The sequence below is a fragment of the Ahaetulla prasina genome, chromosome 1 (genome assembly GCF_028640845.1).
Source record: "Ahaetulla prasina isolate Xishuangbanna chromosome 1, ASM2864084v1, whole genome shotgun sequence".
Taxonomy (NCBI): Eukaryota; Metazoa; Chordata; class Lepidosauria; order Squamata; family Colubridae; genus Ahaetulla; species Ahaetulla prasina.
The window spans coordinates 189,500,445-189,518,810 of record NC_080539.1 but is presented as its reverse complement, the minus strand read 5'-3'; the positions used below and the strand labels follow the sequence as shown (position 1 = coordinate 189,518,810).

At 41.1% G+C, this 18,366-nt stretch overlaps 1 protein-coding gene across 14 annotated transcripts in view; it reads left to right on the top strand.

The window, feature by feature from the left end:
• Positions 1–18,366, top strand: part of HDAC4 (histone deacetylase 4) — a 612,734-nt gene that overhangs the window by 99,248 nt on the left and 495,120 nt on the right. For all 14 annotated transcript variants that reach the window (XR_009155364.1, XM_058185442.1, XM_058185422.1 and 11 more), the window contains one exon: positions 7,948–8,019. Coding sequence is in view for 12 of the 14 variants with exons in the window: in XM_058185422.1 (XP_058041405.1) it covers positions 7,948–8,019 (72 nt within the window). In the remaining 2 variants the exon portion in view is untranslated. The remainder of the gene's footprint in view (positions 1–7,947; positions 8,020–18,366) is intronic.

Here is an 18,366-nt window from a genome sequence, read left to right as displayed (position 1 = left end):
TGGTCCAGAATGCGGCTGCGCGGGTGATAGAGGGAGCCCCTCGTGGCTCCCATGTGACACCTCTCCTGCGCAGACTGCACTGGCTATCTGTGGCCTTCCGGGTGCGCTTCAAGGTTTTGGTAACCATCTTCAAAGCGTTCCATGACATAAGGCCGGGTTACTTACGGGACCGTCTGCTGCCACCGATTGCCTCTCACCGACCTGTGCGCTCTCACAGGGAAGGACTCCTCAGGGTGCCGTTCGCCAGGCAGTGCCGACTGGCGACACCCAGGGGAAGGGCCTTTTCTGTGGGTCTCCCACCCTCTGGAATGAACTTCCCCCAGGACTTCGCCAACTTCCTGACCTTCGAACCTTTCGCTGCGAGCTTAAGACACATCTGTTTATTTGCGCAGGACTGGACTAGAATTTTAAATTTTGAATTTGGTTTTAATTGGGATTTTTATTACTTTTATTGCTATTTTAAATATTCGGCCTTATTTAATAAGTTTTTAATTGATGTTTTATTCTGTATTTATATGTATGTTTTTTTATCAGGCTGTAAACCGCCCTGAGTCCCTCGGGAGATAGGGCGGTATAAAAATGCGAATAAATAAATAAAAAAATAAATAAATAATAACTGATTTGTAATGGCTTCTAAAAAAGGAAGACGAGGAACATTTACTCATACAAACAACCTAATTGGGACTGGCAGAGACTTGTTGCTGTCTTCCTACCCTGCGAGACATCCTCAAATATGGCCTACTGTTAAGAGAACAAAGTAGTGATGGTATTAGAAACTACCCAGCAGCCAGTCTTGCAAGAGACATATATCAAAAAGTGCTTGAAAAGTGGGAACAAAGGAATAGTTGTTTTGTGACTCTTGTTGTAAATTCACGAGTGACAATTTTGAACAAGATCAATACAGATTCTTTTTATAGGCCATTGACATTGTCATCTTATAATTATGTGTCCACAATTTTTGCCATGTCTCTAAATCAATCCCATGCCCAAAATTCTTCCCCCAAGCAATCATTGTTTCCTTGACTTGTTCTTCTTCTAGTTAAATCTCTAAAAGATATCCATACAACTTTGTAATTAATTTGTCATCGGTCCCTGTTAAAATTTTATCAAAGCTAGTCAAGTTATTATAAAAGCCTTCTGTCTTGGAACCTTTATCGTATCTAGAACATATTTGCATGTAAGAAAACTAATTCATCTTGATATCTTCACTTTCTAGTTCCTGCATTGTTTTAAGTTCTCCCTTCTCATTTAACAATTCTTTATATCTAACAATTTGTTCCTTTCTAAATGTAATTGCGTATGAAAAAGCCTCAATAGTTGATACCAAAACTGGAATTTTTTTATAATGGCTTTTCTTAATTCTCTCCCAGTTTGATAACAAAGCCTCTCTTATAAAATGTCTTCTAAAATATCCCTGCCTTTTAGCTTGTCCATACCATAAAAAAGCGTGCCATTCCATTAACAAGTCGTGGCCTTCCAGAGTCAATATTCTATTGTTCCTTAAATTTATCCATCCTTGATCCACATTAAGTTTGCGGCTTGATAGTATAATTCCCAATTGGGTAACCCAAAGCCCCCTCTTGTTCTCACATCTTGCAATAATTTTAATTTTACCCTCGCTTTTTTCCCTTGCCATATATATCTCAATATCATTTTATTCAATTCCTGAAAGAAATTTCCCCCCAATTTAATTGGAATTGTCTGGAACAGATATAATATTCTAGGCAGTATATTCATTTTAATTGTTGAAATTTGTCCAAACAGTGATAACTGCAGATTCTCCCATTTTGCCAAATCTGACCCAATCTGCTGTTTGAGCTTATCATAGTTATTCTTTCAATGTACTACATCTTGCAGGTAGGAAGATCCCCAAATACTTAACTTTATTCGTAATCTGCATCCCTGACCTTTCTGCTAATTCATTTTTGTTTCTGTAACATATTTTTTGTTAAAATTTTTGTTTTATCTTTATTTATTTTCAAACCCGCAACTTCTCCAAATTCTCTTATTTTATCTATCAATATATTTATAGATTCCAATGGATCCTCAATAATAAAAACCAGATCATCAGCAAATGCTTGTAATTTATATTCTTCCTTTTGTATTTTCATACCTTTTATTTCTATTTCCTCTCTAATAATTCTATTTAGTACTTCTAATGTTAAGACAAACAAAAGAGGGGAGAGCGGGCAACCCTGTCTTGTACCTTTTTCAATTTGAATCAAATTGATAAATTCACTATTTATCATTTTTTTTTGCAGATTGCATCTGGTATATAGCTTCTATTGCCTTAATAAATTTTACTCCAAAACCCATCTGTTCCAGTTGTAATAACTTAAAACGCCAGTTAACATTATCAAAAGCTTTTTGTGCATCAAGAAATATCAACGCCATCTGTTTCTCCAGATGTGCCTCATAATATTCTAAAGTGTCCAGTATAATTCTCAAGTTGTTTTTAATGTGTCTCTTGGGCAGAAAGCCGTTTTGATCAGAATGTATAAAGTCATTCAAGTATCTTTTCAGTCTTTTTGCCAGAATTAAAGCAAAGTCATAAAATTCAGGAGTCTGTCTGGGCCTGGTGCTTTTCCGTTTTTTTGTTTTTTGACCACCTGTATTAGTTCTATCATTGTTATATTACTGTCCAACATGGACTGAGTGTCTTTAGAAATCTGTGGTAAATTAGCTTTCTGTAAATAGTGTTTGAAATTGCTTGAATATTGTCCTGTTTATATAAGTCTCTGTAGAAATCTTGCACAATTTTTTTCTTTTCCTCATTCCCATATTTAATCTGGTCGTGATTGTCCACCAATTTCTCTTTTTTCAGTTTATAGGCTAACCATCTACCTGGTTTATTAGCATTTTCAAAATAGTTCTGTTTCGCCCCCTTGATTTTTTGTGCTAATTCTTCTTTTTCAAGCAATTTCATTTTGTGTTTAATTAGTTCACCTTCCATTTTAATATCTTTTTTCTCTGGATAGTTCTGTAAGTTTTGTTCTAATTTTTTATAGTTATTTTCTAGTGCTTTAGGGCTTGTCTTTTCTTAAAATTTCTTTTCCGTGTATAGTCTATCATCCAGCCTCTTGCATAGGCTTTCATTGCATCCCATCGATTTTGCAGTGATGTATCTTTTTCCAAAGTCACAGCCAAAGTTTTCCATAACAAGAAAGCAAAAAAGATTCTCCCTTTTTCTTCCAGGCTCTTTCAATTGATAGTATCCGTTAGAGCACCTGAATCAACAAAGTACAATATACAAAATCTCTTTGATGCTCTCACCCTCTATCTCAAAGCAACAATGTATAAATATAGAGCCTCAGGCTTTCACAGTTAAACGAGAAGAGAAAGTAACAGTCAAAGTCCACTAGGTGGCAGTGTTATTCAGCCTTCCCTTGCTTCCTGGCTTAAACAAAAAGTTTTAAAATTGCCAAATTTTAATTGCTAATTAATATTAAAAAAAAAAAAGAAATAGCCAAAAGGTCCAAAAAAAAAAAAGATTCAGAGAGAGCCTCTTTTTAAAAAAGAGATCCAAAGGGTAGAAGTAATTCAAAACAGTTTTGTTCATTCAGTCCAATGAGGGCTTTCCAAACGGAAAAAGAAGGCTTTCTCTTTTAAATAAAAAGATTAAAAATGAAAGGAACAAAATTTCTTTAAAAAAAAATAAAATGTATCCGCCGCTCCAGTCTATTTTCTCCTCTAATTAGTCTCTTCTAAAAACGGAATAACTTTTAAGTAACAGGAACAAGTCTCTCACCCCACCTAATACAGTTTCTCAATCCTTGCATTCTGGAGCTGTCCCAACTTTGTCAGCCATTGCAGCTGGAATTTCCTGCCGGGAATAAGGGCTTCTCCTGGATCGATCAGGGATTTTGCAATATCCCTGAGATCCAAGGAAGTGCCCTACACTATCATTGTCCAATCGGGACATTGAGGTCCAAGAGAACCGTCTCAGTCAGGAAAACTTCACCGTTGAATGTGCTATATTATCCATGCAGCGAGGAAAAATTGAAAAAATGGAAGGAACAGAACTAGGAAATGGAAGCATTGTGAAAGCATTAGCAAAGGATGACAATTACAAATACCTGGGCATATTGGAAGCGGATAACATCTTGAATGGAAAAGTCAAATAGTCAACGCAAAAGGAATACATCAGGAGGGTCTGCAAAATATTAAAATCAAAACTGAATGCTGGAAACATAATTAAAGCCATTAACACATGGACAATTCCAGTGATACACTACCCAGCTGGAATCATCAACTGGACTGTGGCTGAAGAGGAAAACCTGGACTGGAAAGTGCATAAACTTTTGAATACGTACCACGCTTTACATCCACAAAGTGACATCGACAGGTTGTACCTGCCAAGAAGAATAGGGGGCAGAGGGTTATTGCAAATCCATCAAACTGTAGAAGAAGAAAAACGAAGTTTGAATGATTATGTGACCCAAAGTACAGAAAAATTGCTGTAGGCTGTGAAAACAGAGAACATAAAAACAACAGAAACAAAAGCAGAATATAAGGAAAAACAGCTAGATGACAGATTAAATGGACAGATTAAATGGATGGAAAACCAAAGCTTTGCATGGACAGCACTTCAAAAACATTGAAGGAAAATGTGATAACAACTTCACATGGGCATGGCTTAAAACAGGAACCATCAAGAAAGAAACGGAAGGTTTAATACTTGCTGCTGAAGAACAAGAACTACAAACTAATGCCATGAAAGCGAAGATACAAAAAAACACTGACAATCCAAACTGCCAACTTTGCAATGACAAAGTTGAAACTATTTCACACTTAATATGCGAGTGCAGCAAAATTGCGCAAACTGATTACCAAACTAGACATGATCGAGTTGCTAGATTAATCCACTGGTCATTATGTAAAATAATATACTCTACTTGTATTGAAAAGTCATGTTCTGTCTTCCCTCGTCTCCGTCCAAATGATGGCTTAATTCTACCATCACTATCAGCTCTGGCAGCAGAATAGCCAGCGTCTGCCAAGAGCCTCCGTTATCTTCCACGATGCTGGTGAGTCACCTAGAAACAAACTTCAACTCTTAATCAGTGCCTGTTACAAAGAGACACAGCAGCTCTGGCTGCCTTTTATATCCTGTGGGGTGTGGCTCCATGACTCAGCACTTCCTAGGCTTGCCCCACCCTTGCTTCTGTTGTTCCCTCCTCTCCTGCCTACGAAACCAAGCCTGATTGCCGTCAGCTGGGTCTGCAGGCATGGCCTGGGTGGGGGGGAAGAGTCAGGGGATGGAGGCCTTGTTATATCTTCCACTGGCCTGTTTCTGTCTCCTGGAGCTGAGCCAGGCAAGCCGGTGCTCCCGAGGTAAGTCCTGACGGCCCTGCCCCCTCACTGTCCAAGTCACTTTCTGGCAGCAGGCCTGGGTTGGGGGGTGCAGACACAACAAGTCATGGGAACATAAAGTGGAAAAAGTTATTGAAACTGAGATGGTGAAGATCTTGTGGGACTTTCGAATACAGACAGATCATCATTTGGGACACAACACGCCAGATATCACGGTTATCGAAGGTCGAAGTGTACAGTTTATTGATACTGCTGTACCAGGAGACACCAGAGTCGAAGAAAAAGAATTGGAAAAAAATCATGAAATATTGCAACCTGGCCATCGAAACTACACAGTTATGGATGAAACATGTAACAGTGATACCCATTGTCATCGGGGCACTTGTTACCATGTCCAAGAATTTTAGAAAACACATCAAGAAATTGTAGTTTCCTGCAATAACACCAGCAGAACTGGAAAAAGCTGCGCTACTTGGAAAATCGTATATTTTAAGAAGATACTTGGTTGATATCTAGTACGCTAGCAGCATCCCCTATCAACCATTAGCATCAGTCAATGGTATTTGTGACACATTTTAAAATGTCTAGGTGACTAAGTTTCATGTTTAATGAATAAAAAAGATAATAATAATAGTAATAGAAAATGAAGAAACTAAAGTGTTCTGGGTGTCAGGCCTGCCCCGGTCTTGGAAAGAAAGACCGTCAAACTCCATTTGGGTTAAGTGATAGGTTCTTTTACTGAAGGTTGCTGGCTGCAGTAAAGCTGGCTTAGAAATAAGATTCCCGTGGAAAAGGATACAAATTCTTGCCCTCATCCCAGCTCTCCCCGCTTGAGAGTTCATCGCTTCAGCCAATGGAGAGCTGCATAGGTGTTTTGAGAACCTTTCAATCTACATTCCATTCTCAGGGTGTGTGGTCTTGAAGATGGACACAAGTTGGTTCTGGGCCTCTCTGGTCTTTGTCAAGGTGTCATCCCCCCTCCTTAGTCCCATCATATTCCCCTACAATCATATTTATTACACATTTGTCCCTCTTGTTCCCTTCCCCAATCTTTTGATGGCAGGATGCCAGCAAGGGACCATGCCGAAGATGGCAGAAGTGACACTGGGACTTTAGAATTCAAACAGACACATACCAGCCGCATAATGTACCAAATTTAGCAATCGTTGATAAGAAAGACAAAAGTGTCTGGATAGTGGAGATGGCAGTATTTGGAGACAACAGAATAGAAGAGAAAGAACTGGAAAAGACAACAAAATACAAAGACCTGCAAATAGAAATGGCTGGCAAAAGGAAGCAAAGATAGTACCAATAGTAATAGGTGCCTTGGGTGCAATCCCAAAACAACTGGAGCATCACTTGAACATTATCGGCATTGCAAAATCAGTCAGTTGCAAAAGGCAGCTTTACATGGAACAGATTACATCTTGTGATGTTACTTTTAACATCATAAAACATCGACATCTACCTATCCCATGATCATGGGAAAGACTCGATAGGTAGATAAAAATGCCAAATCTAATCTGAATATCTGGCTGACTGTGTGACAAACCAATAATACCAACGACTACAGATAGTCCTCGACTTACAACAGTTCATTTTGTCAGGGTTCCAAGTAGTACTCCCAACCAAGTAAGACTCCAAGGCTTGAAGTTCCTCAAAGTTCCATTTTATTAGAGATGTCATATTGGCACATCTGGAAAAACCCGAATCTGTAAGCTCCTAGGTTTTCCCCACCCAAAGGAAAGTCAACGTCCCTTCCCCTTCACCCACATGTCCATCACATGGTCCAATCAATCCACCATCCCAATTGGAGATGTCTCCCAGTCACGCTTCCCCAGGTTCAGGCTGATGTCCTTGACTCCCCGAGAAAAGAGATATATATGGCTATATATCTCTATCTGCTCTATGCAATCCTCCTCCCATTTTCCCATAGCAGGCCTATACACTAAATGTGGCAGCCTTGAAGATTCAAAGAGAAAGATGGCCTCTAGGTCTGACATATTTAGTGACTATTCAAAGTTACAACAGCACTGAAACAGCACTGACTTATGACCATTTTTACACTTACGACTGATCCAGTATCCTCATAGTCAGGTAATCAAAATTTGGACACTTGGCAACTGATTCATATTTCAGATGGTTGCAGTGTGCTGGGATCATGATGTGAGCAACCTTCTGACAATTAAAGTTAATGGGAAGCCAGATTCACTTAACAATCATGTTACTAACTTAATATCTGCAGTGATTCACTTAACAATGTGAAAAGAAAGGTGGTAAATAGGTAAAATTCACTTAACAAATGTTTCACTTAGCAACAGAAATTTTGGGTTCAATTGTGGTCATAAGTTGAGGACTACCTGTATTACTATATTTTAAAATTTTCAATCTATTTTTCTCTTGGCAGCATCATAGTTTTCAGAGATAAAATGCAAAATACAAGTTGCAAATAAAACATACCATATAAAAACTAATTTAAACATAGTCAAAGATTAAAATACAATGTAAGAGACACAATTATTTGTTTTTGTTTTTGCTCTTTTTTAATTGTTCAGTCAGTTGATATATCAAACCTCTAAGTAACTTTATCTTAATTTTACTGCAGACATTAACTGAATTATTTTCTTTTTTCAGGTGGACTTTCTAGCAGAGACCAGCCTGTAGAATTGCTAAACGCATCCAGAGCAAATCATATTACAAGTTCTGGTAAGAGGGAAAGCATTGTATTGTTTGTTTGTTTGTTTGTTTGTTTGTTTGTAGCGAGTTAGCAAAATTGGAAGAAAGGTTATTTTCTTTCACAATATTCTCACTGCAAATAATTATAGATTCTTGTTTGTTCAAATATATTTTGCTTTTGACTATTTCCATCATTTTGTATGATCCTATTTTGTAAAAGAAATAAATACATGGAATGGTAATTGTTTGGAAGAAGTAGATTGGACATAAATGTCTTTAACTTGGTATTAAAAAATAGAAACATCCCAGTTTGCGCACCTACCTATACATGCTTTGTTTGTTGTTCTTGAGTTAGGCTTAATACTAGCTGATAACAATTTTTAAAATTAGTTGACTGTTCTGTGATTGAGATATTTGTTTCTTCAAGAAAATCCTCAAAATAGTATCTAGTGATCAGCTTTGCAGTAACTTTTATTTATATTTCTTGCTGATTTTTTGTCATATTTTATAATCAGTTTTATTTAAATGATAATCACAGAACATATATTACTATTACTAGTAGCTTTTACAGTTAACCTGGAACTTCATTGTAATATATCTCATAACAATCAAAGGTGCTACATATGAAAGAATACTGTCTGAAAGGTCCAAAACCCCAAGCCTGGTTAACATAGAAGCAGACCAGGGGTGAAATGCTCCTGGTTTGGACCGGATCGCCTGATCAGGTAGTGATGGTGGTGGGTGGGTTCAGAGAACAGGTAGCAAAAATCCCTGCCCTCCCCCAATGCCCAGCTGAGCCACGTGATCATCAGAGGTTGTGTTCTGTTTCCTCCTCCCACCACTCCCACCAAAAGTCAGTCAAAGGCCTTCTCCAAATTTATTTACACTTGGCTGGATTCCTTCTGGCACAGAGATGTTCTGGACATGTCTCCCCACACGCCTGCCAAAATCCCTGGAGATAACCAGAAAATTATAGATAAAGCACGAGTCACTCACAAACAGATTCTTCTATCCATGAAACAGTTTGCCCACGCAAATTCATTGCTTTTTCCAACACAAAAAGCCAGGAAGCTCCGCCTCCTGCTTTATCCCCTGTGGGTGCCGCTCCATGACTCTTCATTCTCTGACCTTGTCCCAACGCCTCCTCTGCTGCGTGCGCCGGTCACGTCTGCGCAGTCTCGCATCAAGCCAAGATTGTTCTTGGGCCGTTGCCACATCAGAAGAAGGCCCGGGGGAATCAGGCCTTGCCAGCCCCTCCTCCTCCTCCTGGGTCTGTGCCAGGGAGGGAGAGGGCTCACTCTCTGAATCCTCCTCCTCCAGGAGTCTGAGTCCGGGAACCTAGGTCACAACAGGTTTTTGTTTTGTTTTTAACTTTTAAAAGCATTTTTTCTTCCATCAAAAATGCTTTTAAAACTAAATAAAAAAGCCTCTGATGATCCTGCGGCTCAGCTGGGATCATCAGAACCTTTTAAAAGCATTTTTTCTACAACCTCTTTGGCCGAAGAGTTTGTAAAAAAATGCTTTTAAAAGGTTCTGATGATCAGGCAACTCAGCTGGGATTGTCAGAACCCTTTAAAAGCAATTTTTTACAACCTCTTCAACTGAAAGAATGCTTTTAAAAGTAAAAAAAAAAGTTGGCCACACCCACCCAGTCACATTATCCCCACCACCAAGCCATGCCCACAGAACTGGTAGTAACAAATTTTACATTTCACCACTGAAGCAGACGCTCTGGAATTGTAGAATCAGGGTTTATTCAGGCCAGAGCCTTGGCACAAATTGAGTTCTGCAAAAGTAGCAGTTCATTGTAAAGTTAGCACTGGGAGCTACTGCCTCCCAGCGCTTTTTGTGGGTGGGGCCATGCCTACTGTTCCTGGACCCGCCCCACCCACTCAACCACCATCCAGCATTGGCAAACAGTTCCTCTGTAGCAAGCAAATTGGTCAATCAGCTCCCAGTATCCAGTGTTCCAGTTTTTCATGGCCTTCAGACACCAGCCAGCTGGGTTCCAGGAGTCTGCTGGTCAGCCAGGCATTCATAAATGCCACTGTTGCCGCCAATAGCTGCTGTTGTCACCTGGTAGGAGCCAGAGCTGACCCTGCCAACAAGCTGGTCGCTGGCAAGGCTATTGCCCTAGCACACCCCCACCTGGCTGTTCCTGAAGGCTGGGGCTTGTTGCTGCCGTTCCTGCTGCCATGCTCTCAGATTTCCACCCCCCCAGATATGGCAAACCCAATGTCGGGGTTTGACATACTGTTTATATCAAGAATAGCCATCTTTTTTGAATTCTGAGTTTGAGAATGTGTTCAAAAATTGTTTCTGGAGAGCTTGCCTGTTCATAATATGATCATTCTGATGCATATACTCCACCATTTTCTGCAAGGCAAATTGATGTGCTCCCTACCATCTCACATAGTACTCAATATTTCTTCCCCAGATGGACTCATTTTGAGATATAGCATTTCACTGCTATTATTTTGAAGAAATTTTTTTTGACTAGCTCTTAAAAATGGTTTGGATAGCACTACAGTGAGGTGGGTGCACAGTTGACTAGCCAGCTTTAACAAGATTCAGATTAGTAGCTCAACATTAGATGGAAAGCAAGAACTTTGGGATTTTGCAGGAATTTGTCATAGGACCAATAATCTTCAACTATAATGATTTGGATAATGGGATTGATTCTTTATTAAATTTATGGATGATAAGAAAACAGGGGGGTCTGGCAAAAACCTAGGAAGTCGAAACAATAGCAACATCAATAGCGCTTAGACTGATATATCGCTTTATAATAGGGTTATAAATAGGGTTTTTAAGTTTTTGAAAAAAAATTTAGCTAATATTTTAAGTATACAGCGGTTGAATCAGATTTTTAAACTTGTTATAGTATTTTAATTTATTTAGGATTTCTGTTGTTTTATTGGCTGTATACCGCCCTGAGTCTTCGGAGAAGGGCGGTATAAAAATATGAATAAATAAATAAATAAATAAATAATGCTTTACGATCACAACCCTCAACAATCTGGGTGCTCATTTTACTGACCTCAGAAGGATGGACGACTGAGTCAAGCTTGATCCGTTCAGAATCGAACTCCTGGCAGTGAACAGTGAGTTAGCCTGCAATACTGCATTCTAATCACTGTTCCACCAGAACAAATACACAGTCTAAGCTGAGCAGCTTGGAAGACTAGATTAAGGGGGAAAAAAATTCTTTAACAAGACATACTGTATATTGTACTATATATATATGTAGAGAAAAAAACATAGACATTGGATAGTCATGTTTTGGAAACTATATTTGAGAAAAATCATTGGTAACAAGCTGAATCTAAATCAACAGTGTAAGACTAGTACTAGAATGTTTTCAAGAAGCAGCTAGACAGCCAAATATAGTTTTTGTATTTCTGTATATGGAGATTCTCAATCACCCAGGTCATGGTTGTCCAAAATGTGCTTTTCAAAAGGCAACTGGACCTTGAAAACATTTTGCTTCTCATCCAAGAAGGTTTTTCAGTTCTTCCATTTCTATATTTCTAGATTCTTCTAATATATTATATTCTCAAATATAATTTGTTTATATGATTAAAAAACTCTAGGGAATTTCTAGTATGGCACTCTGACAAATTAGCCCTCAATAGACACATAAACATTAACAATATTTATAGACTATGCAAAAGAAACAATCAAAGGGAACAAAACAGGAACAGCCAAAAAGGGAACAAAAAGACACAAGCACCTCTCCACCAGCAATCAGCACTCAGTTCACCATAGGTTAACTCCAAGATTAATATCAGTCCAACAAATAAACAATACCCCAATAAAGAAAGTGCCTGAGAAGCCAATCAAAGAATCTTTAAGACCACCACCCCCAACACTGACAGGGCAAGACATTAGAATATAAACTGAGAGCAATGGTCAGCTTGCCTTCAATCAATGTTTAAGAAAATAAAGTCCCAACTCCATCAGTTTGAAGAGATTGGTAATTTTTACTAAACACGTCAGATTGCAAGAGAAGCAAAGCTAGAACTGAAACTAATTGTAATTGTACAGAATTATATCCTCCTAAGAGCCCTCCTCCCACCAGAGTTCAAACAGTGTTAGTCCAATGTCCTTTTCTTCCTTGGCCACGTGTTGTTTCACTTCCGATGTTCTCCCTCTGTCAATCTTCTGGATGGAATGCAAAGCAGGCAACTCCCGTTACATTCACGCGCCAAATCAGTTCAAACTCTGCACGTCTGTTTGAAAGACTATCTCCTTCTCCACCTGAAATGACATTCGACGCTGGCAGCAGTATAAACCTCCCCCTCCCCCATACATTCAGTAAGAAGAAAACCTTTAACGAAGTAATAAAACAATAAAACACTCCAAGAAGTAAATATTGGCCAAGTGTGATTGGACACACAAGGAATTTGTCTTGGTGCATATGCTCTCAGTGGACATAAAAGAAAAGATACGTTCATCAAGGTACAACATTTACAACACAATTGATGATCAATATATCACTATAAATCATAAGGATTGCCAGCAACAAGTTATAGTCATACAGTCATAAGTGGAAAGAGATTGGTGATGGGAATTATGAAACGATTAATAGTAGTGCAGATTCAGTAAATAGTCTGACAGTGTTGAGGGAATTATTTGTTTAGCAGAGTGATGGCCTTCGGGAAAAAACTGTTCTTGTCTCTAGTTGTTCTGGTGTGCAGTGCTCTGTAGCGTTGTTTTGAGGGTAGGAGTTGAAACAGTAGGAATTGAAGTAGGAGTTGAAACAGTAGGAGTTGAAGTAAATATACACTTAAAATAAAAGCAGAGGCTGATATCCCTCTCCTTACTAGCACTGATGATGTTACCTAGTTTGGGTAATGAAATGTCTGCAAGAAAACAAGCAAGCCCAGAGAGTATCAAGGATCCCTCATTTCAACCCTAGCTATAAATATTGTCCTTTATTAGTAAGTTTTTTTCCTGTTCAGCCTGATATGTCTCCTGAGCACAAATATCAAGAGATTTCCTCCCTCCCTTTTGTACAGTGTCAAAAAATCCTTGCACTGATAAAAAAAATCATGTTAGTCCAATATAACAACTGCTGTCTTCCAAGAGAGATGTTCAATATGGGCCACGTTCATTATAAATACAGCAACCAAGATCATATTGTTTAATGCCATTGTGATATCTCAATCTTAAAATGAAGGATGTGGAGAATGTAGCTGCAGATCCTGAATTGTGGAGTACTGTTGGCTAATGTGCTTTGTACATGACGTGAATAATAAATAATATAGTAGTACCTCAGTGCTCATTGTTAAATGGTTCTGAGAGGCACAACGAGTACCAAAAACAATGAGTACCAAGCAAAAATTTCTTATTTTTATTTATTTATTTATTATTTAAATTTGTATACCGCCCTTCTCCCGAAGGACTCAGGGCGGTTCACAGCCAAGTAAAAATGCACAATACACTATAAATACAATTAAAATACAATTAAAAAACTTATTTAAATTGGCCACAATTAAAATTTGGAGATAAAACCCATTAAAAAACCCATAACTTAAAAAACTAACCCAGTCCAGCGCAGATAAATAAGTAAGTTTTAAGCTCGCGGCGAAAGGTTCGGAGGTCCGGAAGTTGACGAAGTCCTGGGGGGAGTTCGTTCCAGAGGGCGGGAGCCCCCACAGAGAAGGCCCTTCCCCTGGGTGTCGCCAGACGACACTGTCGCGCCGACAGCACCCTGAGGAGTCCCTCTCTGTGAGAGCGCACGGGTCGGTGAGAGGTATTCGGTAGCAGCAGGCGGTCCCGTAAGTAACCCGGCCCTATGCCATGGAGCGCTTTAAAGACGTTCACCAACACCTTGAAGCGCACCCGGAAGGCCACAGGTAGCCAGTGCAGCCTGTGCAGGATGGGTGTCACTCGGGAGCCACGAGGGGCTCCCTCTATCACCCGCGCAGCTGCATTCTGGACCAACTGCAGCCTCCGGATGCCCTTCAAGGGGAGCCCCATGTAGAGAGCATTGCAGTAGTCCAGACGAGGCGTCACAAGGGCGTGAGTGACTGTGCACAAGGCATCCCGGTCTAGAAAGGGGCGCAACTGGCGCACCAGGCGAACCTGGTGGAAAGCTCTCCTGGAGACGGCCGTCAAATGGTCTTCAAAAGACAGCCGTGCATCCAGGAGAACGCCCAAATTGCGCACCCTCTCCATCGGGGCCAATGACTCGCTCCCGACAGTCAGCCGCGGACTCAGCTGACTGTACCGGGATGCCGGCATCCACAGCCACTCCGTCTTGGAGGGATTGAGCTTGAGCCTGTTTCTCCCCATCCAGACCCGTACGGCTTCCAAACACCGGGACAGCACTTCGATAGCTTCATTGGGGTGGCCCGGTGTGGAAAAGTACAGCTGGGTGTCATCAGCGTACAGCTGGTACCTCACACCGAAGCCACTGATGATCTCACCCAGCGGCTTCATATAGATGTTGAACAGAAGGGGCGAGAGAATCGACCCCTGCGGCACCCCACAAGTGAGGCGCCGCGGGGTTGACCTCTGCCCCCCCGTCAACACCGTCTGCGACCGGTCGGAGAGATAGGAGGAGAACCACCGATAAACGGTGCCTCCCACTCCCAATCCCTCCAACCGGCGCAGCAGGATACCATGGTCGATGGTATCAAAAGCCGCTGAGAGGTCTAATAGGACCAGGGCAGAGGAATAACCCCTATCCCTGGCCCTCCAGAGATCATCCACCAACGCGACCAAAGCCGTCTCAGTGCTGTAACCGGGTCGGAAGCCGGACTGGAACGGGTCCAGATAGACAGTTTCCTCCAGGTGCAGGGGAAACTGATATGCCACCATACTCTCTACAACCTTCGCCAAGCGGGTTGGAGACCGACGATAATTACCTAAACCAGCCGGGTCCAGGGAAGGCTCCTTGAGGAGGGGCCTCACCACCGCCTCTTTCAAGGCGGCCGGAAAGACTCCCTCCAACAAGGAAGCACTCGTGATCCCCTGGAGCCAGCCTCGTGTCACCTCCTGAGTGGCCAGCACCAGCCAGGAGGGCACGGGTCCAGTAAACACGTGGTGGCATTCAATCTACCCAGCAACCTGTCCATGTCCTCGGAGTCACAGGGTCAAACTCATCCCAAACAACATCACCAAGACCGCCCTCAGATACCCCGTCTGAATCGCCACAATTTTGGTCCAGACCGTCCCTAAGCTGAACGATTTTATCGTATAGATAACCGTTAAACTCCTCAGCACGTCCCGCAGCGGGTCATCCCGCTCCGCTGGTGAAGGAGGAGCGGGTCACCAAACAGGGCAGCTGGGCGGTTATCTGCCGACGCAATGAGGGAGGAGGCGAGCAACGCCGCTTCCTCAGTGCCACTAGGTAGGTCCTAGTATAGGATCTAACTAGTGTCCGATCAGCCTCTGAACGGCTGGACCTCCAGGAACTCTCTAGGCGTCTTCTCCGCGTTTCATCCCCTCAGCTCCTCGGAGAACCAAGGAGCCGGTTGGGATCTGCGCCGGGTCAGAGGCCGCAAAGGCACGACACGGTCTAAAGCCCCAGCCGCAGCCCGTTCCCAGGCTGCAGCTAGTTCCTCTGCCGTGCCGTGAGCCAGACCCTCAGGAAGTGGCCCAAGCTCCGTCCGAAACCTCTCTGGGTCCATCAGGCGCCTGGGACGGTACCAACGTAATGGTTCCGTCTCCCTGCGGTGTTGGGTAGCGGTCAGAAAGTCCAGGCGAAGGAGAGAGTGATCTGACCATGACAAAGGTTCAATGACTATTTCCTTTAAGTCCAGATCTCTCAACCACTGACCAGAGACAAAAATCAGGTCCAGTGTGCCTCCCCCGATGTGAGTATATTATAAGGAATAATGCTGTGAGTTACAAGGCAGTTGACACTGACAAGTTTTAGCTTGTGTGCTGAGTACCAAACAAATGATGAATACTGTATCAAAATGTACTGAGTACCAAATTCGATGAGTTTCAAAGCTGTAGGAACAAATAATTAACACTTTTTTCTGTCAATGGTCCACGTGGCTGAGGGAGAACAACATTTTAATTGATAGCTGAGAAGCATGTAAGTTAGAACTCATTATTGGAAATTGCACCTGATATCAAAAACCGCTCTTTTGATACTTTATAGTGCTCAATTAGTCAATTTGTTTACATTCAAGGACAACAGTCAGTTAAATCTTTTAAATCTTCCCCATCCATCCATCCATCCATCCATTTAGTTTATTTGCATCTATCTTGTTTAGAAGCAACTTGGGATGGTGAACCTCCACTTGTGTTTTCCTAGGTAGAGCTGCTACTTTATCTTTTACTGTCTATTTCACTCATAATCACGATCATGGCTAAAATCTATTTGGATGTAATTATTTCCTTATTACACGCTGACCTTAGTCAAGATTTTTTGTACCTTACCTGTTTCATCTATCAAGACAACAGCCATTTTATATGCCTGCTAGAGCTGCTATTCCAGGGGTGTCAAACCCAATTTCATTGAGGGCCTCATCAGGGTTGTGTTTGACCTCGGGGGCTTCTCAGAGAAAAAAAGATCTCGTGAAGTTGGAAGGTCTGACTGAACGTTTTTTAAACTGGTAGTCACATGGTCTCCTTTTGTTGCCTTGCACACAGGAGAACGGAGCTGGAAAGCAGGGAATGGCGGTTGCTCTGGGATGGAGTGGAAGTGAGGATTTTGCATTAAGATTGCTTATGAGTAAGTAAGAACCAGTAAAAGAGGAATGGAAAAATCCCTATCTGTAGATGAACGTTTTTCAGTCTTGGCAAGTTTAAGATTGGCAAACTTCATGCTGCCTTCGGAATTCTGGGAATTGAAGTCCATACCACCTTAAAGTTGCCAAAATTGAGAAGCATGGGTCTATACTAGAATTTAGGATTTTCCATTCCTGTTTTATTTAGAGTTTAGTGCAATTAAATAAACCAGTTGTGATTTCTTTAATAAATAGTGATGAAAGCAATGTGAACCATTACTGGACTTTTTGTGAGAAACTAAAATTAAAAGTTGATCTGTGCTTTGATGATCAGATCTGGGATTATGGAAATAATGTAGACAAATGTTAATCTTTGGTTTCTTTGGTACAGATATAAGTAAAAAATGTATGAAACTCTTACTCTACTTTTTTACTTATATCTGTACCAAAGAAAGTTGGAAGTCATTCTTTTTCGGTTTTCCTTCTTTTCCTCTTTCTTACACTTTCACTCTTTTTCTTTCCTAAACCTTTTCTTTTTTCAAATCTTTTTATTTGTTTGTCGCTTAGCTTTATATTTTTTTGATGTATGAAGGATCAAATACTCAGCCATTACAATTCTACATTCCTTATTTACAGAAATCATATCAAAATTTAGAATAAAATCCACTGGAAGCCATCTCATATAAGGCAGGCGCAGAGTCCCTCTAACCAAAAAGTGTTTATCAATAGAAGAGAATATTTGAACTGTGGGTTCCTTGGTGCTCTCTGAGCTTGATGGTTTTCTTGCAGATGTTTCATTACAAAACTAGGTAAATCATCAGTACTAGAAGGGTGTGAAGTTTGCTCTTATTTTCATTTCCTAGTTGTTTACCTTGTCAGTGTTGATCAGTTGCTTCCCAAAAAAGTATTTTGATTGGTGCCAGGTCTCTACAACCTCAGGCAGAGAAAGGCTATTCTGCATTCCTCCCTCAAATGTTCTTTAAAATACAGAGTTCCCAGGATTCCTTTAGGAACCTCCAACATGCAAACTGTGGTTACTCATCCTAAAATGAATCCTCTTTACCTGGAGCTTCAAAATTTGCTGTTTGCTGGGAAGATGTGTAGCTAAAAGTGAGTCTACATTTAGTGTACATCTGACTTTGAGGATATTTCTTCATAACCAAACAAAAGTGTACTTTCTGGGCAGTTCATACCCCTTGCTCGCTGGATTTGGATGTCACAAAGCAAAACCCACATTTTGTAATTAACCCCTGCACCCCGTTTTGACTGGCAGAGTGCTGCAGGAGGCTGAGTCCTGTCACACCCTTTGGCCATGCCCACCCAGCCACACCCACCCAGCCATGCCCACCAGTAGAGGGTTCGGAAGTGAACATGCATGCATGCTTGCTTTGCTTGTGGGTGATGCTTCTGCGCATGCGCAGAGCATCCGTGATGATGTCCGGGCAGGTGGGTGGAGCCTCCCGCCGCCACCACTATTGGTTTGCCCAAACTGGGGTGAACCAGTAGAAACCTCACCACTGATGCCCACCTAGCCAGTCATTAGAGCAGAGAACCAGTTGTTAAATTATTTGAATCCCACCACTGTGAGAGCCTTTTTGTTGATGCTCATTCACTTTGATGCTATGTAGTAGCAGTATAGCTAGAGTATAACATACAGGTATGTTGATAAAATCAAGTCTTCTTGAAG